The 24,414-nt window shown below is 47.7% G+C and overlaps 1 protein-coding gene across 1 annotated transcript in view; it reads left to right on the forward strand.

Moving 5' to 3' along the window:
• LOC128948761 (CUB and sushi domain-containing protein 2-like) overlaps positions 1-24,414 on the forward strand; it is a 139,232-nt gene that overhangs the window by 88,191 nt on the left and 26,627 nt on the right. Inside the window, exons 30-45 of the mRNA XM_054293525.1 lie at positions 2,009-2,212; positions 3,361-3,485; positions 7,022-7,118; positions 8,868-8,972; positions 11,973-12,091; positions 13,216-13,285; positions 15,159-15,275; positions 16,371-16,580; positions 17,391-17,579; positions 19,168-19,345; positions 19,935-20,080; positions 21,044-21,124; positions 21,212-21,325; positions 21,950-22,138; positions 22,872-23,018; positions 23,645-23,833. Of these exons, the coding sequence (XP_054149500.1) occupies positions 2,009-2,212; positions 3,361-3,485; positions 7,022-7,118; positions 8,868-8,972; positions 11,973-12,091; positions 13,216-13,285; positions 15,159-15,275; positions 16,371-16,580; positions 17,391-17,579; positions 19,168-19,345; positions 19,935-20,080; positions 21,044-21,124; positions 21,212-21,325; positions 21,950-22,138; positions 22,872-23,018; positions 23,645-23,833 (2,280 nt within the window). The remainder of the gene's footprint in view (positions 1-2,008; positions 2,213-3,360; positions 3,486-7,021; positions 7,119-8,867; positions 8,973-11,972; positions 12,092-13,215; positions 13,286-15,158; positions 15,276-16,370; positions 16,581-17,390; positions 17,580-19,167; positions 19,346-19,934; positions 20,081-21,043; positions 21,125-21,211; positions 21,326-21,949; positions 22,139-22,871; positions 23,019-23,644; positions 23,834-24,414) is intronic.

Here is a 24,414-nt window from a genome sequence, read left to right on the forward strand (position 1 = left end):
GTTGGAGATCTGTTCTCTTGAATTCCTGCCTAATGAGTGTGAAACAGCCGTGGTTGTGATTGTAATCTTCAAAGAGCTCAGCAGAACAAAGGTTTTGATGAAAGCAGGGAAGGTTTCCTCCTCCCTCCTGCAAGAGCTTGCACGGGAAGCAAGGGGAAAAGGGCGATCCTGATTTGGATCTGCCTGGCCAGACTCTAATTAGCTAAACACTCATAAATTTAAAGCAACTCAGAGGAAAATATTAATTGAATTCTTCCTTGGCAATAGACCTGGGTTTTTTTGATGGGTTTTTCTCCTCACTTACCTGCCAGACTCATTCCTGTCTTTGTAATTCCCAGTATTCAACAGGAAAATCAATAATTTTAGCACCATCACAACTTAAATCCCCCTTTTCTCTCTTTTCCAAAGGAGATTTTTTTCCCAATTACTGTTCCTTCATGACCATGAGGCCCAGGGAGCTGAGGAACCGAAAGGCTCCTGCATTGGGTGACAAAACAATGTTTTGGGAAGCCACTGCCAAATCCTTTGGTTCCCCTGGGTAAAAACAGCCTTTTGGTGTGGGGAAAGTTCTCTGGAAGGAGGCAGTGGGGGGATTCTGGATGTCCCAGCTGCTTTTATTTCAAGTATAGAATCATTAAATCATTAAAGTTAGAAAAAACCTCCAAGATCTTCAAGTCCAACCTTCATCCAGGTGCCCCCATGCCCACCCAGCTGTGTCACCAAGTGCCACCTCCACTCGGTCTGGCATGGAGCCACTTGAACTCAGATCACCTGAGCTGGCAGAACTGGGAGTGAAATGTTGTTTTTTTTCTCTTCTCAGTGGTCATGCTTGGATTCAGCTCACTTTTGGGGTTTAGGTGCTTTGGGATTTAGGAATGATCAGTCAATGGTCATGCTTGGATTAAGCCAATCTTTAGGATTTAGATGCTTAGGGGTTTAGGAGTAATCACTCAATGGTCATGCTTAGATTAAGCCAATCTTTAGGATTTAGGTATAATCAGTCAATGGTCATGCTTGGATTAAGCCAATCTTTGGGATTTAAATAAAATCAAGTTGTGGTTATGCTTGGATTCATCCTCTCTTTGTGATTTAGATACTTTGGGGTTTTGGATACAATCAGTCAGTGGCCAAGTTTGGATTTAGCCCCTCCTTGGGGTTTAGATACAATTGGTCAATGGTCATGTTTGGATTCAGCCCCTATACTTTAAGGTTTTAGATACAATCAGTCAATGGCCAAGTTTGGATTTAGCTCTTCCTTGGGATTTAGATACTTTGGGGTTTAAGTACAATCAGTCAATGGTCATGTTTGGATTCAACTCTGATACTTCAGGTTTTTAGATACAATCAGTCAATGGTCAAGTTTGCATTCAACCCCTCGTTGGGGTTTAGATACAGTCAATGGCCAAGTTTGAATTCAGCCCTTCCTTTGGGATTTAGATACTTTGGGGTTTAGGTACAATCAGTCAATGATCATGTTTGGATTCAGCCCCAATACTTTAGATTTTTAGGAACAGTCAATGGCCAAGTTTGGATTCAGCCCCTCCTTGGAGTTTAAATACTTTGAGATTTAGATACAATCAGTCAGTGGCCAAGTTTGAATTCAGCCCTTCCTTTGGATTTAGATACTTTGGGGTTTAGGTACAATCAGTCAATGGTCACGTTTGGATTCAGCCCCTCCTTGGGGTTTAGGTACAATCAGTCAATGGTTGTGTTTGGATTCAGCCCCTCTTTGGGGTTTAGATAAATCAGCCAATGGCCAAGTTTGGATTCAGCCACCCTTTGGGATTTAAACACTTTGGGGTTTAGGTACAATCATTCAATAATCATGTTTGGATTCCCCCCCTGACACTTCAGGCTTTGGGTACAATCACTCAACAGTCAAGTCTGCACCCAGCACCTCTCCGCATTCAGACGCTCAGTAATTCCAGTGTAAAACAGACAAATCTTCTCTCCACCATCTCCCTGCCAGCACTAACTCTGTTTTGCCTGTGTCCTCCCTGTGTGCCAGCCGTGCCCCGCACCAGCGCCACGCAGTGCAGCTCGGTGCCGGAGCCGCGGCACGGCCGGCGCCTGGGCAGCGACTTCGCCGTGGGCGCGCTGGTGCGCTTCGAGTGCAGCCCCGGCTACAGCCTCAGGGGCTCCCCTGCCATCCAGTGCCTGGCCATGCCCAGGGCCCTGGCCCAGTGGAACTCCTCCGTCCCCACCTGCATGGGTAGGTGCCACCTTGGTTTTTTTAAAGTTTTTCTGAGTTTTCTGGTGTTTGCGTTCTTGTCGCGCGCTTTATGTAAATAATTATTGTTCTGCGTTCTTTTATGGAGGAGGAGAAATTTTATGGGCTGTTGGTTTGTCCAGTGTCATTGGACAAGTGGCATTGTCACCCTCCAATCCACTGTCACTTTTGGAAATCTATAACTGTTAGAAATTAAAAGCTCTCTTTTTACCTTGAAAAGAGCAGCGTGTCCACGGAGTTTTATTTTAAGAGGAGAAATTTGATGGGCTGTTGGTGTGTCCAGTGTCATTGGAGAGGTGGCTCTTCCACCCTCCAGTACACTGCCACTTTTGGAAATCTATAAATGTTAGAATCAGAAATGAAAAGCTCTCTTTTTACCTTCACATCATTTTATTTCCTATAGCAACAGGTAGGTGGCACTGGGAGAGGTGGGAGCAGGGTGGGTGGCACTGGGAATGTTGTTGGGAGCTGTGCTGCTCTCTGGGTTGTCCTGAAAGGGGACAGGGGTTGGATGTTGGTGGTGTTTGTGGGTCTCTTCCAGCTTGAAGAAAAATCAACAGCAAAACAAAGCACTAATGAATTGAAATGTAAATGAATGAAATGTTCAAGACTTCTTTAGAACCTCTTGTGGTTCTGTCCAGAGAGGTTGTGGCTGTCCCATCCGTGGAAGTGTGCAAGGCCAGGTTGGACAGGGATTGGAACAATCTGGGATAGTGAAGGTGTCTGGGAGAAGGGATTTGGGGATCTTTAAGGTCCCTTCCCACCCAAACTGTTCCATGGTTGTCTGATAAAAAACAAAGCCCAGCCTGGCTCTGAATAAGAACAGTTTAACCCCAAATTCCAGGGAATTGACATTTTTGATCCAGTACTCTTGTGAGATCTGGGACAGCATCTCAAATAAATCAGATCTGGCTGAAAGCTGCTTTCACATCCTCTGAAGGAGAGGATGAAGATCATCCTCGTGTGCTCCCCACACCCAAGGAATGTGCCAAAAGTTGCACGAAAAAGTTACTGGAAAGAGGATTATTCCTAAAATCTCATCCTTAAATCACAACCAGCTCTCGATTTCTTGTAATTTTAACAATGTTTTTTTTTAGCAAAACCAATTCCTTGTGCTTTCCTCCCGGCAGTGCCCTGCGGGGGGAACCTGACGGAGAGGAAAGGAACCATCCTGTCCCCAGGCTTCCCTGAGCCCTACCTGAACAGCCTCAACTGCGTGTGGAAGATCACAGTGCCCGAGGGAGCAGGGATCCAGGTACAGCCAGGACAGACAGCAGGACACTCGGGGTGTGCTGCTCTCACATGATGGGAAATTGCTGTTCCTCGTAGGACAGGGATGGGTTGATGTGGAATTCTCTGGAATCAGGGATTTATTTATTTATAGCCAGGATTAGGCAGGGACTCATTGGTGACGTTTATTGTGACGGTGTTCACAGGGGTCTTAGGATGAGGGAAGAGATGAGGATCTGACTCCATGTTTCAGAAGGCTTGATTTATTATTTTATGATATATATTCTATTCTATTCTATTCTATTCTATTCTATTCTATTCTATTCTATTAACTATACTAAAAGAACAGAAGAAAGGATTTCATCAGAAGGCTAGCTAAGAATAGAAAAAGAAGGAATGATGACAAAAGCTTCTGTCTTGGACAGACAGTCTGAGCCAGCTGACTGTGATTGGCCATTAATTAGAGACAATTAACATGAGACCAATCACAGATGCACCTGTTGCATTCCACAGCAGCAGATAATCATTGTTTACATTTTGTTCCTGAGGCTTCTCAGCTTCTCAGGAGGAAAAATCCTAAGGAAAGGATTTTTCAGAAAATACCACGGCTGCAGCTTGTGACCAGGCAAGGAGCTGTGCCAGGGGAGGGGCAGGTTGGATTTAGGGAAAGGTTCTCCTTCCCCCAGAGGGTATTTGGGCACTGCCAGGGTCCCCAGGGCATGGGCACAGCCCCAGGGATGCCAGAGCTCCAGGAGCATTGCCAGGGAGGCACAGGGTGGGATTTAGGAAGAGCAGGCCCGTGGTCCCTCAGTGTGACCCTTACTCTGGCACAAAAGAGGGGGAATTTGAGTTAAATTTTAGTTTTTTATTGTGATTGTCCAGGGAGGCTGTGGATCCTCCAGCCCTGGAAGTGCCCAAGGCCAGGTTGAGTAGGCCTTCCAAGCTGTTCCACTCTTGGATAGTGGGAGATGTTCCTGCCCACAGCAGAGATTTTGGAACGAGATGAGTTTTAAAATCCGTCCCAAACACTTAAAATTCTTTGGGTCCCCCACCAGTGCTGAGGTCTGCACTTCCACATGTCACCAGGATCTGCTGTCACCCATCAGCTTCTCTGGGACTTCCAGGAGGGCAGAAAGCCCTTGGAGAAAGATTTTGGCTTTTCAGGACCTGAAACAGCTTCAGGGAGGGGTCTCAGTGCAGCCCCCAGGGAGGGAATGACCACGGAGCTGGAGCTGGATCCATCCTGGCTCCACTTCCCTCAGTGTGACCCCTACTCTGGCACAAAAGAGGGGGAATCTGGGTTAAATTGTAGTTTTTTATTATGATTGTCCAATGAGACTGTGGATGCTCCAGCCCTGGAAGTGCCCAAGGCCTGGTTGAGCAGGGCTTCCAACCTGTTCCACTCTTGGATAGTGGGAGATGTCCCTGGCCACAGCAGAGATTTTGGAACAACATGAGCTTTAAAATCCATCCCAAACTTAAAATTCTTTGATCCCACATTTTTGGGTCCCCCACCAGTGCTAAGGCCTGCACTTCCACATGTCACCAGGATCTGCTGTCACCTGGTCACGACCCATCAGCTTCCCTGGGTCTTCCAGGAAGGCAAAAAAAGCCCTTGGAGAAAGATTTTGGCTTTTCAGGACCTGAAACAGCTGCAGGGAGGGGTCTCAGTGCAGCCCCCAGGGAGGGAATGACCACGGAGCTGGAGCTGGATCCATCCTGGCTCCACTTCCTTTGCGTTCTCCATTATTAGATCTTAATTCCAGCATCGCTTTACCCCCTTTTTTGCGCAACAATTAAAGGTTAAACAACTGTAAATCAGGGAAGGAGGTGAAATTGAAGCTTTCTTGGTAACAGCACTCAGGAGCAGGATTTTTATGTAATCAGGGTAGAAGCTGGCACTTCTGCCATGAATTATTCATTCCCGGAGCAAACCTTCCTGAGTGAATTAATTTATACACGTGGCAGTAAATAGATGCAGATCCCTTGTGAATCCACATGTCAGACTAGAATTAGGACCTTAAAAATGTTTATTCCGTTAAGCTGGAGGAGGGGGGGAGAGAGGAGAATAAATAATTTAGGCGGTGTAAGAGCAAACAAAACGCTCATTCTCACTCAGCTTCCAATAATGTAAATCACGAGAGGGGTGTAATGAGGCAGGAAAAAAGGGAAAAAAGGGTCAGTGATGGCTCCGTGGGGGTCACTGAGATTCCTGCTGGGTGAACTCCGCTCACTTTCTGCTAAAAAAAATATTTGGGAGGAACTTTACAGCCGGTTTTATTACCCGGAGTAAATCAAGGAGGAAATGGCTTCAATGGCTGAAGTGGGGGCATTGATTTTGGTTTTATTATTTATTATTTTATTTGATTTTGGTTTTATTATTTATTTTCAAACGGGGGGTTTTGATTTGTTGTGCAGCAAGGCAGGGGTAAGTGGGGAATTGGGGTGGATGAGGAAATCAGGGAAGAAGATATGGAGAGAAAGGGAGAAGGTTCACACGTGTGTAGTCAAAGTTTGAGGGCAGTGAAATCTCCTCACTGCTCATTTTTCCCAATTTTCCAGCACTCTCCTTGTTTGGAGCCAAGCTGTACAACTCATTTATGCTCCTGATTTATCTTTGAGATTCCTTTTGGATTTGTTGGGGTTTTTTGCCTGCCAATTCAATTTGAGATACCCAATGTTGGAAAATTTCATCCAGACCTTTCAGCTTAAATCTGAATTTTCCCCAAAACAGGTGGTTTTTACCCAGGTTTTCTGCCTCACTCTCACCCCATTCACCAAACTCGGGTTTTTAATGGGACACTGAAAGCTTTGAACCATCAGCATTTAGGATTTAGGCAAAATCCTTGTTAATGGTAAACAAAGCTGAGCAATTCCTTGGAGATCCTCACTCAAGCACGAGCTGCTTTTCGGTATAAATGCAGATTTCCCAGCTCTGCTTTTCAGTATAAATGCAGATTTTTCAGCTCTGTTTTTCTGTATAAATGCAGATTTCTCAGCTCTCCTGATGTTTCTCATCCAAGGATTTGTGTTGTTGTTCCAACTAATGGAGCCAAGTGACTTCCTAAGGCCTCCAAACCTTGTGGGGCATGGCAGGGAAAGGTGAAATCTGAAAATGCACTCGAGTGATCCCTCTAAAAGCTGAGGAACAAGGCTGGAACTTGATTGGATTTTTAAAATCCTGTTGTTTAATGTGAGGTGGTTTTTGGGTTTATTTTATCTCCGGGGTGCTGCTGGTTGCTCTCATTTGAAAGGGCTCAAAGTCTTCAAGGATTTCTCCAAATGGGGGAAAAAAGCTGGGATTTTCAGCAGCTGTAAATGAGCTGGGCAGTTCCAGGAGCTCTGGAGCAGCAGCAGAAAATAACATTTCTATTTGGAAGTTTTGGGGGAAAAATAGCTGGAAAATCCCAGTGGGAACAGTCAAAGGCAGAATTCTCCAAATTTTGCCAGTGTTGAACCCTCGGAGTGTGTAAACTCAATTAGTGACCCTTTAATTGCTGTTAATTTGATTTATTCCTATTATTTCAAATTTTTTTTCCTTTGTTTTGTTTCTCTCTGCAGATCCAGGTGATCAGTTTTGTCACAGAGCAGAACTGGGATTCCCTGGAAGTGTTTGATGGAGGAGACAACACAGCCACCATGCTGGGGAGCTTCTCTGGTACGTGGCCCTCGAGCCCATCAGTTCCTGCCTCATTTCATTCACCTCACAAAATTAAACTTTAAAAAAGCATCAAAAGCCAGGAATGGATTTCAAGGGAATCATGTGCTCTGTTGGGTTGGGAATTACAATTCCAATTTCTACCTGTGGGAAGGGTTGAGAGGGAGCCTTAAACACAAAACCAGTGGAGTTTTATTCCTGGAAATGGGAATTCCCTCAGCTCTGCTGGGATGTGAGGCCACCACACCTGGCAAGGTGACCTGACCTTGATGTCCCCCAGAAAGGGTGAAAGGCTACAAAACAAACTCTTATTTTTCCTTGGAATTTTTGTATTTCCTTTGGAATCCTTGTGTTTTTCTTTGAATTGTGGCTTTTAGCAGAGCAGGCTCCAGGAGCTTTGAGAGCCTTTCAAATTCAGCACCACTGGCAGAACAATGGCCCAAAACCTCATTTATTTAACAAATGTGCCCAAAATGCCCTGAGCTAGGCAGGAGAAGGGTCTGGGATGGAGCTGCCTTGTCCTGCTGCTGCAGCAGCTTCCAGGGGATGAAGGAATCCCGAATTTTCCCAAATTTTCCCGAATTTTCCCAGACCTGCGCTCCACCCACGCTGTTTCCCATCCCTTGGTGCTTTTTGTCTGTCGGTGGCCAAGCTCCAGGGGCTGAAATCCAGGAAAGGATTTCAGGAAAGGCCCTGGGTATTTCTCAATTGGCCTCGTTAGAAAGAACCTGATCAAAACCAAGAGGAGCTCATTAAGTTGGAAGGACTTTGTGTTGTCAGGAAATCTCTGAGGAGGGGGAGAGAGATCCTCTCTGTGAAAAATGCCCATCAGTTGTTTTTAACATTTTAAAAGTTTAATAGTAAATGTATCATTAAATATTAAAATAATATTTTATATAATTATTTTTCTAATATATTTTATCTATTATAATAAAATATATTGTCTATAATATATAGTATATAATATATGATATATAATATATGATATATAATGTATAATATATTAATATAAAATAGTAATATATTATTATATAATACATATGTTATATATTATACATAATATTATATTATATATTAATAATGTGTATTAATATATAATATTATTATTTAAAGTTTTATTTTACAGATAATAAAAATAGTAACGAAATGGTTATAAAAATAGTAATATAATTAGAGTAATAAAAGTGTTGGACAATTTGGATTAGGACAATATGAGACAATAAAAACAAAGAGTTATGAACAGTCTGGGTATCTTTTCTGGGCAAAATAAGCCCGAAAAAAGGACCCACATTAACAGAGGATTAACCCTTAAAAACAATAACCTGTTGCATATTCATACATCTCATCCATGATGCATAAATTCCGTTCAAACACAGGATTCTGTGTGGTCAGTGCCAACTTCTTCCTCTGAATCCTGACGGCACCTTCATGGCTGAGCAGTCAGGAAGAATTTGATTTCTTCTGATAATGGACCAATAAATTATTTTTCTCTGAAATATTGAGGTGTCCTGTGGCTGCTATCTCATTGCAAGTCCTTTCTTTAAAAAAATATCTTACATAGCTTAGTTTCTATTTTAACATTTTGTTATAACCTAAAACTATATTTAGCACACTACTGAAGAGAATTAATCCAGCATCACTTTCCAACACAACCCATATACCATCCATTTGAATATTTGCCAAAAGCCAGTCATCAAACAGGCATTTCTCACACTCTCCCCTGCCTTTGTGCTCCCCTTGTTTTGCCAGGAACCACGGTGCCTGCTCTGCTCAACAGCACTTCAAACCAGCTCTATCTGCATTTCTATTCCGACATCAGCGTCTCTGCCGCCGGCTTTCACCTGGAATACAAAAGTAAGAGCAGCTCCAGCCTTGATCCCGCAGCTCCTGCGCGATGGGGAGGTGCCTGCAGGGCTGGGGAAATGGGGGAAGGAGCTGCTGTGGCTCCCTGCTCTCAAGGAGGGAGTGATAAATAGAGGAAAGATGGAGCAGAGGGGTGGGATGAGCCTGGTGGCAGTTTTTTGTGGCACAAAGGGTTAAAAAATCCGTGGGTGCAAGGCTGGGATCTGGGTTTGGGAAGTGCTGCTTGCCAGGGACTTCCAGCTCTTGGCATTCCCTGCTGGAACCAGCAGGTCTGGATATGTCCTCATCCCAAAAATCCTGGCTGGAAGAGTCCTCAGAGGTCATCCCCTGAGGAAAGCAGGGTCAGAATGGAGATAAAACTGAATTTGAGCATTTTGATGGAGCTTGAGCTTGGAAAAACTGCAGGATTTGCACAAAGAGCCTGGGCAGGCTCTGCTCACAGCTGAGAGCTGAACCCCATGTTATCACTGTTATCAGTGTTATCAGGGGGGGTTTCTGCAGTGTTTTAGTGGGTGCTGGGGATGTTCCCCTCCCTCCCCTGCTGGATGTGCTCCTGTTCCCACAGCCCAGCACCCTGAGCTGCCCTGGGCACATTGCTGGATCCAGGAATTCCTGTGCTGTGTGCTCAGAGCCCCGCACAGGAGCATTCCCAAGGTGGTTGATCCATCCTCCTTGTCCAAGGGCACCTCTGGAAGCTCTGAGGTGGTGTGGGCACCCCTCCTTTTCAAAAACACCTTAAAAACATCTTTAATGTCCCCTCCAACCCAAATTCTGTGGTGGTGTGGAGCACTTGAGTGGGTTCCTGGTTAGGGATGATCCCAACTCTTCCTGGAATGGCAGCACTTTGCTCCCAGCAAGGCTCATGCCAGTTTTTTTTTGGGAATACAGACCCCAGCACGTGGCTAAATGTGTGATCCTAGCCAGGATCCTTTCGAAAAGAAATCCCCAGTGGTGAGAGAACAAACCTGAGTGAGGCAGGGAAGAGAATCCTTTGGGAAATGGCTGTCAGGTTTGGATGGGGATGACAAAAACTCATTTTCCCCTGGGTCTGTGTTTGATTCCTGATGTCTGATCAGGAGAGGTGGAGGTGCCTGTTATTTTGGATAATACTGGCAGAGAATCCTGGAATATCCTGAGCTGGAAGGATCCACCAGCATCATCCAGTCCAACCCTGGCCCTGCACAGGCATCCCAGCAATCCCACCCTGTCCAAACACTCCTGGAGCTCTTGGGATTGTTCCCATTCCCTGGGGAGCCTGGGGGGAAGAACCTTTCCCTAAATCCAGCCTAAACATTTTGGGGTTATCCTGCAGAGCCAGGAATGGGATGGATGATCTGTGAAGTCCAAAACTTCCTGGAGCTTTTGGGAATGTTCCCATTCCCTGGGGAGCCTGGGGAGAAGAACATTTCCCTACATCCATCCTAAACATTTTGGGGCTGGTTATCCTGCAGAGCCAGGTGTGGGGTGGACGATCCTTGCAGGTCCCAGCTCAGGATATTCCATGATTTTTCCCAGCTCTGCTGCTGGTGAGGGTGAGCCTGGGCTTGTTTGGAGGGAGTTGGGTGATTTAGGACCCTTCCCACCCAAACCAGTGTGAGATTCCCTGCAATGGCACAGCTGGAGCTGCTTTAAAGCCAAGCAGCACTAAAACCTTCCAGGATTTGCTGCCTTTACTCACTGAAACCCTGTCCATTATTGGATCCAGCAGGATTACAGCCACCACAGGATTGGGAGAGGAAAAAATGTGCTCAGCCTGTGCTCTGGGAGCTGCAGGAATCCTCTGGCTGTGACTCTGTTTCTTCTCCAGCTCTATTCCAATCGATAAATCCTTTGAGCACCCTCCTGCAAAAATCACGGCCAGGTTTTTCATGAGCCTGGGGATTATCAGCCCTGTCTGTTTCCTTGGCTGAGGAAATTAATAGGTGTTGATTTTCAGGGCAGCTGGAAATAATGTGATTTCTGCTCTGTTTGTACAATTGGAATCTCCCAGCCCTGAGCCCTGGGTTTGGTTTTTTTTTTTTTCTGTGTTTTTTTCTGGGAGGAAGTTGGGAGAGATGAGCTCAAACAGGGGAGGAAAACTCAGGTTTCTCCCTCACTGTGGCGCTCAGGCTGAGCTCTTACCTCTGCATGCTCCAAAGCCAGGAACAATTTGGGACTGAGTGAAAGGCACTGATGTGAAGGAGAAGTTATTTAAAGCCATTTTCCCTGCTGCCTCTCTGAAGGTCAAGCAGCACATCCAGGAGCAGGGAGGGAAGCGTGACTGGGCTTTGGGAGGAGACTCAGCCTCTCCTTGCTCCTTTTCTCTTTTATTTTCCCCCTGCCTGGGGCTCTGTGGGGAGCAGGAGCCCTTGCAGGGATGCAGGAGGTTATGATGGAGAGGAGCTGCAGGATTCATTTTATATCCCTGGGATGTGCAGAGGGGAGATGGGGGAAGGAGAGGGGAGATGGATGGAGAGGAGAAAATGTGGGAAATGGAGAGAAAAAAATGTGGGAAAAGGAGAGAGATGTGGGTTATAGAAAGAAAAGAAGGAAAGGAAAGGAAAGGAAAGGAAAGGAAAGGAAAGGAAAGGAAAGGAAAGGAAAGGAAAGGAAAGGAAAGGAAAGGAAAGGAAAGGAAAGGAAAATGAGAGGGAAAGAGAAGGAATAGGAAAGGAGAAACAAAAGGAAAGGGGGAAGGGAAGGGAAGGGAAGGGAAGGGAAGGGAAGGGAAGGGAAGGGAAGGGAAGGGAAGGGAAGGGGAGCCCATTACTCCTCACGAGGTGTCACAGGTTGTTAGTTGGGTTTGCAGCAGGACATTCCCAGCTGGAAATGTGGAGATGGAAATGGGCTGTCCCTGGAGAATCCATAATAAACAGAATTTCCCCACCCAGAGTCTGTGGTGGTGGATGGCAAACAGGAGCGGGATAGAACACAAAGCGTGTTCCCATCCCTGCAGGCCCCAGCCCAGCCCCAGCCCCACTCCCTGAGCTCCCACCTCCCTTCTCCCCACAGCCGTGGGTCTCTCCAGCTGCCCGGAGCCCGCGGTTCCCGGCAATGGGCTGAAGATCGGCGAGCGCTACCTGGTGAACGACGTGGTGTCCTTCCAGTGCGAGCCGGGCTACGCCCTGCAGGTACAGCCCCAGCCCCAGCTCCCTGCTTCTCCAGACCTGCACTGCCTCAGGGCGGGACTCTGAACTCCTTATAAAGTGTTTTAGCAAGGTCTCCTCACAGCTCAGTCCCACAAACAATCCTTTTCCTCTCCTCAAGCACACAGAACAATCCTTTTCCTCTCCTCAGTCCCAGAGAACGATCAATTTCCAGCCCCAGAACCAAGGACACCTCTGCAGCTTCAGCCCCAAAAAGTGCAAACAGCAGGGAATGGAGGGGAGCAAACTGGGAGGGTGGGACTGCATCACCTGCAGCTGGAATTGGACAGTTAACCCCATATGGAAGTGGACCAAAATTTATAAAAGTGTGAAATTTTGTGACTCAGGGTCCACCTTGGATCCAACCTGGGTCCATCTCCAGCCTTGTGCTGCCCAAGGTGTCTCCTGTAAAAACCTTCTAATAAATCCCTCCTTTATTCCTGTAACTCTGTTCCAGGTCCTTGAGCATCACCAGAAGGATTCCTGCTTTTCTGGGTTCCCTATATTCTTTACACATCTATTTCTACCTCTGTTGTTATATTTGTGGTCAGTCCCAGTATTTTTCCCTGCCTTTTCCCAAGGCAGAAAGACAAAACACATTCCAGAGCTCCAAGCTGGGGGTCCCAGGTTCCTGTTCTTCCTTGGCTCTTCCAAGATTGAAACCAGCTCTTGGAGACACAAAGTTTAGTCCCTGTCTGTGGGAGAGGATTCAGAGGTGGTTGAATTACCTCACTATTTATGATTATTTTTGTCAATTATGCTAATTTGCTAAATTTGTACAACTGTATTCACTCCCCCCTTAGAGGAATGGGCATTTTATGGACATTTTTCCATATCTTCCTCCAATAAAGACCAGCCTTTAGATGACCTCCTACACTATTATTATCTCCAAAGATAATCCCCAAGTGTGAAAGATAATCTCCAAATCCAGTTGTTTAATTCCTACATTCTTTAAGGCATCACTTTTCTGGTACCCCAGATGCAACAGGCATCTCCCTCTGGATCAGATCCATCTTGCAGGGAATTTTTTCCTTCCAGGACACGGAGGGGCTCTCCCCTTTGTTTTCCATCCACCTCCCAAACCCCTGTTTTGTTTTCCATCCCTGCAGGGCCACTCTCACATCTCCTGCATGCCGGGCACGGTGCGCCGCTGGAATTACCCTCCACCCCTCTGCATTGGTAAGGAATCAACTTCTTTCTACCTGGCTGATATTTATAACACTTCCCTAAAATAAAACAAGGCTAAAGAGCTGATTTAGAGAAATTTCAGGTTGGTTTTGCAAGTGTGAGGAAACATTGGGTTGCCAGGGAAATTGTGCCTGAGAAGTCCCCGTGGGCTGCCTGGAGTGCTTTGTTTTGGATGTTACAGATGTGGCTCTAGCACAAAATGTGAAACACAGAATTATCCCCCATTCAGAAGGGAAACCCTCCAATTTCCTCATGCTGGAAGCAGGTTGGTTTTATGGCTGGAGGATTTTTTTCCATCTGAAGCGTGGTTTATTTCTGTGGGATGTGTCTGATACCACCAAAGCTGCTCCTTTCACCGGGGTCTGGTCTCTCCCAGGATCCCAACTTGCTATGGCCACTCTGCTGTCCACAGGTCACTTGTCCAGGTCACTGTTTACCCTCAGATCTGTTCAGATGTTCAGGCCTGGACATTCCATTTTCCCTGTGGAAGAGGCCTGGAGGTGAATGGAACTTGCAGGAGGTTTTTAAAAATTATTTTCAGTCATTTGCTTTTAGCAAATGTAGATGTTTAATATTCATATTGCACATTTTGCAGCTCTGAGAGAGACATTTATGCATTTAATAGCTTTAGTTAACAGTTATTTTGGGCTCCTGCTGTTCCAGCTTACATCATTTGGCTTTAAAGTAATTATAAGAGCCAACAGTTCTTTTATCTGATGATCTGCAGGCCAGGAATAAATGGAGAGATATTTCCAGGAGAATGACTGAGCTAAAGGGCCCGTTCCCCTGGAGCTGCTCTGAATGGAAGCAGAAGTCCTTGGGCTCAGCTGGGAGATCCCAGCATGGAGGAGGATCCCAAAAGCTGCCAAACCACAAGTTTTGTTCTTTGAATCAGCACCAGCCTCCCAACCCAGCAGAATTTTGGCTATGCCTGTATTTTCCCCTCCTTGGGAAAGGCCAGGCTGCTGCAGAGAGGCAGAAAAACATCTGGAGCCACTCCTGGAGGAGTGAATGTCACCTTTGTGGGTGTGACAGTGCTGGGGCTCTGCCCTGTGCCCACCAGAGCCCCTGCTCCAAGCACAGTTTGATTTTCTGCTGGCCTGCTTCCTCCAGCTGCTGGGCACCTAAATAATTCAGCAGCAGTTCTATTAAAGAGCCATTAGGAGGGAAAAGAAAGAGAAATCTTCTGGGAGAAACCTTGTTAGGAGCAGGTCTGGGCTAATGAGATATTGGACAAAGAGCCTGTGCCTGGCTGTCACAGCGAGTTAGAGAACACCTGGCTGGATTCAGCTGGGTGCTGCTGCTGGGACCACGTGGAGGTCATCCAGATAAGTGTGAGGAGGTGCTGTCAGTGCTTCAATTTCATGTGGTGCCTTTTGTAAACATATTTTTGTGCTGCCGTGGCTGGCAGTGGGCTGCAGGCAGCGAGCAAACACTCCGTGCTGGGTTTATCAGTGACAGACTGCCCAGAGATTGGCAGGGGAATGGAGAGGCTGTAACTGGGGTCAGAATAGCATCACTCAGCTTCTTCACAGTCATTCTTTGAGCTGGTGAAGGTGTCAAGAAGTGCTGGTGCCTGGTTTGGTGCAATGTCTGTGGGCAGAGCAGGTGTCCATCCCCTCTGTCACTGCTCACATCTGGCTTTCCATTTCTGGTGGCCCAAACTGGATCCCTGGGCTCAGTCTTCATCTCCTAAGGGCAGGAGAAAGGCACATCCATTCCTGATGTGGCCCTGGAAACTTGGTGCTGGTTCCTTTTTCTCAGCTGAGTCTTTAATTCCTTCATTTCCCATGGCCCTCACCCAGACAAGCCCCTCAGGGATCCTGTGACTGGATCCTGACCATGAACCCTGTTGTTCTTCCAGCCCAGTGTGGAGGAACAGCAGAAGAGATGGAAGGAGTGCTCCTGAGCCCAGGATTCCCGGGAAATTACCCCAGCAACCTGGACTGCACGTGGAGGATCCTGCTGCCTGTGGGGTTTGGTGAGAGAGATGGGTTTGGGTCGGTGCCATCGCAGAAGAGGGGGTGAAAAATCAGAGAATCCCTGACTGGTTTGGGTTGGGAAGAACCTCAAGATCATCTCATTCCACTCCCTGCCAGGGAAATTATCCCAAAGTGCTCCAAGCCCCAGCCTGGGGCACTGCCAGGGATCCAGGGGCAGCCACAGCTGCTGTGGGCACCCTAAACCAGGACTTCCCCACCTTCCCAGGGAGGAATTCCTTCCTAAGCTCCACTCCAAAGCTCCTCTGTGTCAGTTTGAGGGTTTGCCCTGTGTCCCCAGGGCAGTTAAAGTCCTGCTGAGTGCCCAGGGTGTCCTGGGCTGTGCAGGTGGGCAGTGATGGGGTTGGAGCTGGGATTGGTATTGGGATTAAAACAAGGGTTAGAGCTGGGGTTGGAGCTGATGTTGCGGTTGGGGTTGGAGCTGGGATTGGAACTGGGAATGGTGTTGGGATTGAAACCAGGGTTAGAGCTGGGGTTGGTGCTGATGTTGGGGTTGGAACTGAGTTTAAAGCTGGGGTTGGGACCAGGGTTGGTACTGCTGTTGGAGCTGGGGTTAGTAATGATGTTGATGCTGGTGTTGGAGCTGGGTTTGGTATTGGGATTGGAGCTGGGGTTGGTGCTGACTTTTGGGTTGAGATTGGAACTGGGTTTGGTATTGGGATTGGAGCCATGGTTGGTGCTGATCTTGCATTTGGTGCTGCTGTTAGAGCTGAGGTTAGTGCTGGGGTTGGTGCTGGGGTTGGAGCTGGGGTTGGTATTGAGATTGAAGCTGGGGTTGATGCTGATGTTTTGGTTGGTGCTGCTGTTGGAGCTGGCTTAAAGCTGGGGTTGGAGCTGGGTTTGGTATTGGGATTGGAGCTGGGGTTGATGCTGGTGTTGGGGTTGGTTCTGCTATTGGAGCTGGGGTTGGTGCTGATATTGGGGTTGGTGCTGGTCTTGGAGTTGGAGTTAGTCTGATGTTGGAGCTGGGTTTGGTATTGGGATTGGAGCTGGGATTAGTGCTGCTGTTGGAGCTGGTGCCGGTGCAAAACCTCAGCTGCAATTTTAGAGCCCAACTCCTCCTTCCCCCTCTGCAGGTGCCCACATCCAGTTCCTGAACTTCTCCACGGAGCCCAACCACGACTTTGTGGAGATCCGGAACGGGCCCTACGACACCAGCAGCGTCATCGGGCGCTTCAGCGGCGCCGAGCTGCCCGGCTCGCTGCTCTCCACCTCCCACGAGACCACCGTGTACTTCCACAGCGACCACTCCCAGAACAAACCCGGCTTCAAGCTGGAGTACCAGGGTGAGCAGGGACAGCCCTGCCCCGGGGGTGGCGGTTCTTGAGTTAACTCTGTGGTGGTTGAGTTAATTCTGTGGTTGTTGAGTTGACTCCATGGTTGTTGAGTTAGCTTCATGGTTGTTGAGTTAGCTCCATGGTTGTTGAGTTAATTCCATTAATTCTGTGGTTATTGAGCCCATTCCATGGTTGTTGAGTTAACTCTGTGGTTGTTGAGTTGAATTAATTTCGTGGCTGTTGAGTTGAGTTAATTCTGTGATTGTTGAGTTAACTCCGTGTTTGTTAACTCCGTGGTTGTTGATTTAATTCAGTGGTTGTTGAGTTAATTCAGTGGTTATTGAGTTAACTCCATGGTTGTTGAGTTAACTCCATGGTTGTTGAGGTAATTCCATGATTGTTGAGTTAATTCCGTTAATTCCATGGTTGTTGAATTAATTCCATGGTTGTTGAGTTAACTCCTTGGTTGCTGAGTTAACTCCGTGGTTGTTGAGTTAATTCTGTGGTTGTTGAGTTAACTCCATGCTTGTTGAGTTAACTGCATGGTTGCTGAGTTAATTCTGTGGTTATTGAGTTTATTCAGTGGCTGTTGAGTTAACTCCATGGTTGCTGAGTTAACTCTGTGGTTGCTGAGTCAACTCCATGGTTGTTGACTCCAAACCTCCCTGGGCACCCCCTTCCAACCCTTTCCATGGAGAAATTCCTCCTGAACTCCATCCTGCCCCTCCCCTGGCACAGCTTGAGACCATTTCTCCTTGCCCTGTCCCTTTTTCCCTGAGAAATAAAACACAAACACAAATTCCCATTGTGTTTCCCCAGCCTACGAGCTGCAGGAATGCCCCGACCCGGAGCCCTTTGCCAACGGCGTGGTGAGAGGAGCTGGCTACAACGTCGGCCAGTCCATCTCCTTCGAGTGCCTGCCTGGCTACCAGCTCATCGGGCACCCCGTGCTCACCTGCCAGCACGGCACCAACAGGAACTGGGACCACCCCCTGCCCAGGTGTGAAGGTACGGCCTGGGCTCACCTGGGCACCTTGGGATGCTCTGGGAGCAAAGGTGTGGCTGGGAATGAGCTCTTGGAGGGATCCACGAGGTGTTTTGGTGAACATTTGGGGTGTTTTGGCAGCTTCTGAGGGAGGTTTGAGTCTTGGGGAGTCTTGAGCACCAACAGGAACTGGGATCACTCCCTGCCCAGGTGTAAAGGTACGGCCTGGGCTCACCTGGGCACAGCACTTCAGCTCCTTGGGATGGGCTGGGATTGCTCTGGGAGCAAAGGTGTGGCTGGGAATGAGCTCTTGGAGGGATCTATGAGGTGTTCTGGTGAATATTTGGGGTGTTTTGGCAGCTTCTGAGGGAGGTTTGAGTCTTGGGGAGTCTTGAGCACCAGCAGGAACTGGGATCACTCCCTGCCCAGGTGTGAAGGTACGGCCTGGGCTCACCTGGGCACGGCGCTTCAGCTCCTTGGGATGCTCTGGGAGCAAAGACATGGCTGGGAATGGGCTCTTGGAGGGATCCATGAGGTATTTTGGTGAATATTTGGGGTGTTTTGGCAGCTTCTGATGGGGGTCTTGGGGAGTCTTGAGCACCAACAGGAACTGGGATCACCCCCTGCCCAGGTGTGAAGGTACGGCCTGGGCTCACCTGGGCATGGCACTTCAGCTCCTTGGGATGGGCTGGGATTGCTCTGGGAGCAAAGGTGTGGATGGGAATGAGCTCTTGGAAGGAAATGTGGTCTCCATGAGGTGTTTTGGTGAATATTTGGGGTGTTTCAAGGGGTTTGAGTCTTGGGGTGCGGTTGAGGAGAATCTGTGTCTCACCTTCCTGCTGGAGCTGTTATTTCTGTATGGCACAGTCCAGGGGCCTTGGAGTGATAATTCCTTGCTGCTTTATTCCCTCAACAACACCCAGCTTCCATTGATCTAGCTCTGATAAATAAAAATAATCACTGATAAAAGAGTATTGCAGCTCTGAGGACTCTGGGTGTGTCCCTGTCTGCCTCCTTCATGGGTATCTCCTGAATGATCCAGGTGGGAGATCCTCAGGAATCTTCCAAGGTGGTTTTTCTTCTGAAAGCTGTGCTCAGAGGACTCTGCAGGCTGAAGATTCACAATCCAGGCATCCAAACTCATCCAAATTCTCTTTCCCCCCCCCCCCCTCATGGCTGTTTCAGCCTTTCACCCCTCGGGCTGCTGGCCGGAATTCTGTGGGATTTGCTTCCAGAAGGGTTTCAGGTGAACCTTTGAGAAGTTCAGAGCTGCTTATTGAAGATTTCCCAGCCCATTTCCCAGGAGCACTGACCTTTATGCCAGCACTGGCTCTGCAGGAGCTGTGCAAGGAGGGAGAGAGGTGATATTTGCCCTCTTGTAAGTCCTTGAACCCCAGAGAACACAAAGAGCTGAATCCTCAGCTGCTCTTTCAGTGCTTGCAGCAGAGAGGAATTATTTCAGGCAAGTTAGGACAAAATCTGGATTTTTCTGTATGCAGAATTGTTACTTTTGTACAAAAAAAAAAAAAAAAAGGAATAAAAATGGGATATAAGGATGTTTTAAGGGGATATTTCCTCACTGGGTTTGTGTTTCTCTCTGCTTCCCTGCAGTGCCTTGTGGGGGCAATGTCACAGCCCAGAATGGGACGGTTTACTCTCCTGGCTTCCCCAACCAGTACCCAAATTCCCAGGATTGCACCTGGCTGCTGACAGTGCCCGTGGGATATGGGATCCACCTGAACTTCACCCTGCTGCAGACAGAGCCCTACAACGACTTCATCACTGTCTGGTGGGTGCAGGGGGTCACTCCAAGGACTCATTTTGGGAAATAATCCTGGCTTTGAAGCAGCAGCAACTGAGAATGGGACCCCTGGGATCCCCTTTGCAAGCTGGGAGCTTCTGGTGTTTTGGAGAAGAGAAGAGAAATTAAAAATTTTTTGAGCTTTCTTTCAATATGAATAAATAAAAATATTATTTATAATGATAATCTCCATTATTTATTAAGAATGGAGATTATCAGCTTCAGGTAGCCACTCTGATTAAAGGGTTTGTGACCAAAGTTTGAGCTTTTGGCACTCAAAGTCTGACCTTCAGAATATCCCCTGGTATTCTGGAGGGGATATTCAGAATCCATTATTTGCTGGGCAAACAGGGAGTGAAATTCCTTTGGGAAACAGGTCCTAATTCCTCAGTTTTTGAGGTTAAAAGTGAAATTTGTGTTTCTGATTGTCCAGCTGGGAGCCAGGAGAAGTTGTAGGGGTTTAACTGGAGCAGGGGTTGTGAAATGTGGATGCGGGAAAAGGGAAGGAAAGCCTAGGTTGGGTTCCTAGGCTTAAATCCTTGGAAAAATCAATTTTTCCTTGTGTTCCTGCCATCAGGGACGGGCCCCAGCAAACAGCCCCACAGCTGGGGGTGTTCACAGGCAACTCAGCCAAGAAATCTGCCCAGAGCTCCTCCAACCAGGTCCTGCTGAAATTCCACAGCGACGGCGCCAACGGGGGCATCTTCGCCATCTACTTCTATGGTCTGAGCTGCTGCTTCCCTTGGGGGGGGGAAATGTTGGGAATATTGGGAATAGATCTGGGAATATGCAAAAAAAATACTCTTTTATCCCGAGTTTTCCACAGTTTTTCAGCCCAGTTTTTTTTTTTAATGAAGTTTTTCAGGCTGGGTTTCCCAAGGAAGTTTTTCAGACGAGTTTTTCTCCACAAGGTTTATCAAACCAAGTTTTTTTCCAGGAAGTTTTTCAGCCCAGTTTCTTTTTCCATGAAATTTTTCAAACCAGTTTTGTTCCAGGAAGTTTTTCAGCCCACTTTTTTCCCCCAAACTTTATCAAACCAAGTTTTTTCCAGGAAGTTTTTCAGTCCATTTTTTTTCCCACAAAATCTTTCCAACCAGTTTTTTCTAGGAAGTTTTTCAGCCCAGTTTTTTCCAGAAAGATTTTCAGCCCATTTATATTTTTTCCCCCACAAAATTTTTCAAACCAATTTTTTTCCAGGAAGTTTTTCAGCTCAATTTTTTTTTTTCCACTAAGTCTTTCAAACCAGTTTTTTTCTAGGAAGTTTTTAGTCCTGGAATCTCCTTGTGGAAAAGGAGGAATTTTCTGGTGGAAAGGGAGGGATTTTCTGGTGGAAAAGAAGGGTTTTCCTTGTGGGGAAAGAGCAATTTCTTTGTGGAAAGGGAGGATTTTCCTTATAGAAAAGGAGGAATTTCCTGGTGGAGAGGGAGGAATATCCTAATGGAGAGAGAGGAATTTCCTGATGGAAAGGGAGGAATTTCATTGTGGAAGGGGAGGAATTTCCTTATGGAGAGGGAGGAATTTCATTGTGGAAAGGGAGGAATTTCCTAATGGAGAGGGAGGATTTTCCTGGTGGAAAGGGAGGAATTTCCTTATAAAAAAAGGAGAATTTCCTGGTGGAAAGGGAGGAATTTCCCTGCTTCCATCAGGGCTGTGTTCATGATGTTCTGCTCCTCCCTTGCTTTCCAGCTTTCCAGCTTTTCCGCTGCCAGCCTCCCACCATGGTTCCCAATGCCGAGATCATCACAGAGAACGAGGAGTTCAACATTGGTAAAGCCTTCCCTCATCCTCCTCATCCTCATTCCAGTTTTTTAATTGCATTTCCCCCTCCCATCCCTGTTTTCCATCCCTTCCCAGGTGACATTGTCAGGTACCGCTGCCTCCCTGGCTTCACCCTCATTGGGAACGAAATCCTCACCTGCAAACTGGGCACCCACCTGCAGTTTGAGGGACCCCCACCCACCTGTGAAGGTAAAAAATCCATAAATCCCACATTTCCCTGCTCAGGGAAGGAGCTGGGGGAGGTTTGTTGGCACATTTTTCATCCTTGGGATTCATTTTCCCGTTTTTAGGAGTGTGGGATTTTTGGGAGGAGGGAGTGAGACCCTCCCTGAGCAGGAATTGGAGTTCTCATGTCCAGTTTGGGATCCCATTTTGGGATTCTTTGAGCCCCAGGGATCAAGGCAGTGGGAATGGTTTGTTGGCTTTGCTGCTTCTTGTTCCTGTGAGAAAATTGTTGGGATTTGTGGGATTTTGGGATTCTTTGAGCCCCAGGGATCAAGGCATTGGGAATGGTTTGTTGGCTGCTTTTTGCTCCTTTCTTTGAGTGTGACAGTTTTTGGGATTTGTGGGATATGGGGATTCTTTGAGCCCCAGGGATCAAAGCAGTGGGAATGGTTAGTTGGCTTTGCTGCTTTTTGCTCCTTTCCTTAAGTGTGACGATTTTTGGGATTTGGGGATTCTTTGAGCCCCAGGGATCAAGGAGTGCAGGGGTCGTGCTCTGCCTTGAGCTGGCTCATCAGGACAGACCCCTTGTGCTTCCATCCTTCCTCTGAAAAATGTTCATTCCCACTGAATGTCCATCTCCATCCCCAGTGCACTGCCCCATGAACCAGCTGATGACGGATTCCACCGGGGTGATCCTGAGCCAGAGCTTCCTGGGGAGCTACCCCCACTTCCAGACCTGCTCCTGGGTGGTGAAGGTGGAGCCAGGCTACAACATCTCCCTCACCATCGAGTACTTCCTCAGCGAGAAGCAGTTCGATGAGTTTGAAATCTTTGATGGTGAGAGATTCCCTCCCCTTTCCATCCCAAATCCTCCTGGGGTTCCATGATCCCAACCAGTCAAGGGGGAAGGAGCATTCCAGGGCCAGCTTCCCACCTGGAAACTCCTGCTTGCCTTCCAGAAAGTTCCTCACTGATTCCTGGCATAAGGAAACAGCTGCAATTTGATTTTTTGGGATGGATCTGAAGGATTTTTCCAAGGGGGAGGAGTTGGGTGTGACGGTGTTCACAGGGGTCCCAGGATGAGGGAAGAGATGAGGATCTGACTCCATGTTTCAGAAGGCTTGATTTATTATTTTATTATATATATATTATATTAAAGAATACTATACTAAGCTATACTAAAGAATACAGAAAGGATACTTACAAGCTAAAAAGATAATAATGAAAACTCGTGACTCTTTCCAGAGTCCTGACACAGCTTGGCTCTGATTGGCCAAAAAGTGAAAACAACTCACAGCAGATATCAATGAAACAATCACCTGTGGGTAAACAATCTCCAAACACATTCCAGATGAGCAAAACACAGGAGAAGCAAATAAGAAAAGAATTGTTTTCCTTTTTAAACACATTCCAATGGAGCAAAACACAGGCGAAGCAAATCAGAGAATTATTATTTTCCTTTTTCTCTGAGGCTTCTCAGCTTCCCAGGAGAAAAATCCTGGGATTTTTCAAAAAAATGTGAATGCCACACTGTGACTTGTCCCTTTTCCCTGTCCCCTGTTCCTGGCAGGTCCCTCAGGGCAGAGCCCCCTGCTGCTGTCCCTCAGTGGGAATTACTCAGCCCCTCTGACCGTCACCAGCAGCGGGAACAGCGTTTTCCTGCGCTGGTCCTCCGACCATGCCTACAACAGGAAAGGCTTCAAAATCCGCTACTCTGGTGAGTCCCAGCTGCCTCTGCCAGCAGCAGGAGCAGCTCCAGAGCCGGGAGGATCCGTGGGATTCCTGCAGAGATCCAGCTGGCAGGGCAGGAGCTGCCAAGGCAGGGAAGGGACAAAGCCGGGCACGTTCCAAGTTGGGAGGTTGGGAAAGGCAGGGTCTGTCCAGGAGAAACCTTGGAGCTTTGGCTCAGTCTCAACCAATCTGTAACAATCAGGATTGTGGGATCACAGTCAGGAGAAATTCCAGGGAGAAACCTTGGAGCTTTGGCTCATTTCCCAACCACTCCTCAGAACCAGAAGCCTGATGTGGAGAGTCATTGATGCCAGGGAATGGATATTGGGAAAGGTTTCTGGATGAGGAGGTGGCCAGGCACTGGAAAAGTCTGTCCAGGCTTTTCTCAGCAAATGAATTAAGGAATATTCAATTACCAGGAATGACTCCTTATTCCTGGAGCTGGCTGAGGCTCAGATCAGAGCCCCGTGCTCCATCCCTGCTTCGACTCCGCGTTTATCCATCGCCGATTTTTGTTTTGGGGATTTTGGGGAAGCTCGGTGTAATTCCTGGGAGTGGGAAGGGAATGACCCTGCTGCTGACTGGTTTTCTTTTCCCTGCCCTCCTTGCCAGCTCCCTACTGCAGCCTCCCCCAGCCCCCAGCCCACGGGATGATCCTGAGCCACTCCGGGCTGCGCCCCGGCAGCTCCGTGCGCTTCGGCTGCGACGCCGGCTACCGCCTGGTGGGACACAGCACCTCCACCTGCAGCCAGCACCCCCAGGGCCACTTCCACTGGAGGGAAGCCATCCCCCTGTGCCAAGGTGAGAGCAGGGACACGCTGGGATCGAGTTCTGAGAGTCCCTGGAAAAGCAGGGGGAAAAAAAATAAATATTGGAATTGGGTAATGTTGGGAGCAGGCTCGGAGCGCTGAGGGTGATCCTCGTCTGCAGGGGTTTGGGAATAGATGGCAAAGAGGGAAAGGAATGACTGGGAGCTGGAAAAGGTTGGATTTTCCAGGTGCTTTCTGTTCCCTGGGAGAGCCATTGTATTCAGCCTGGCACCCAGCACCCCCAGGGCCACTTCCACTGGAGGGAAGCCATCCCCCTGTGCCAAAGTGAGAGCAGGGATGGGTTGGGATCAAGTTCTGAGAGTCCCTGGAAAAGCAGTGAAAAAGAATCAACATTGGAATTGGGTAATTGGGTGTTGAGAACCAGCTCGGAGCGCTGAGGGTTATCCTCGTCTGCAAGACTTTGGGAATAGATGGCAAAGAGGGAAGGGAATGACTGGGAGCTGGAAAAGAGCAGCAGGGAAAAAGTTGGATTTTCCAGGTGCTTTCTGTTCCCTGGGAGAGCCATTGGTATTCAGCCTGGCAGCCTGTCTAGACATCAGGCCTTGGAGAGGG

This window comes from Melozone crissalis, unplaced genomic scaffold (genome assembly GCF_028551555.1).
Source record: "Melozone crissalis strain CALT ecotype California unplaced genomic scaffold, PUWL_Pcris_2 ptg000156l_1, whole genome shotgun sequence".
Taxonomy (NCBI): domain Eukaryota; kingdom Metazoa; phylum Chordata; class Aves; order Passeriformes; family Passerellidae; genus Melozone; species Melozone crissalis.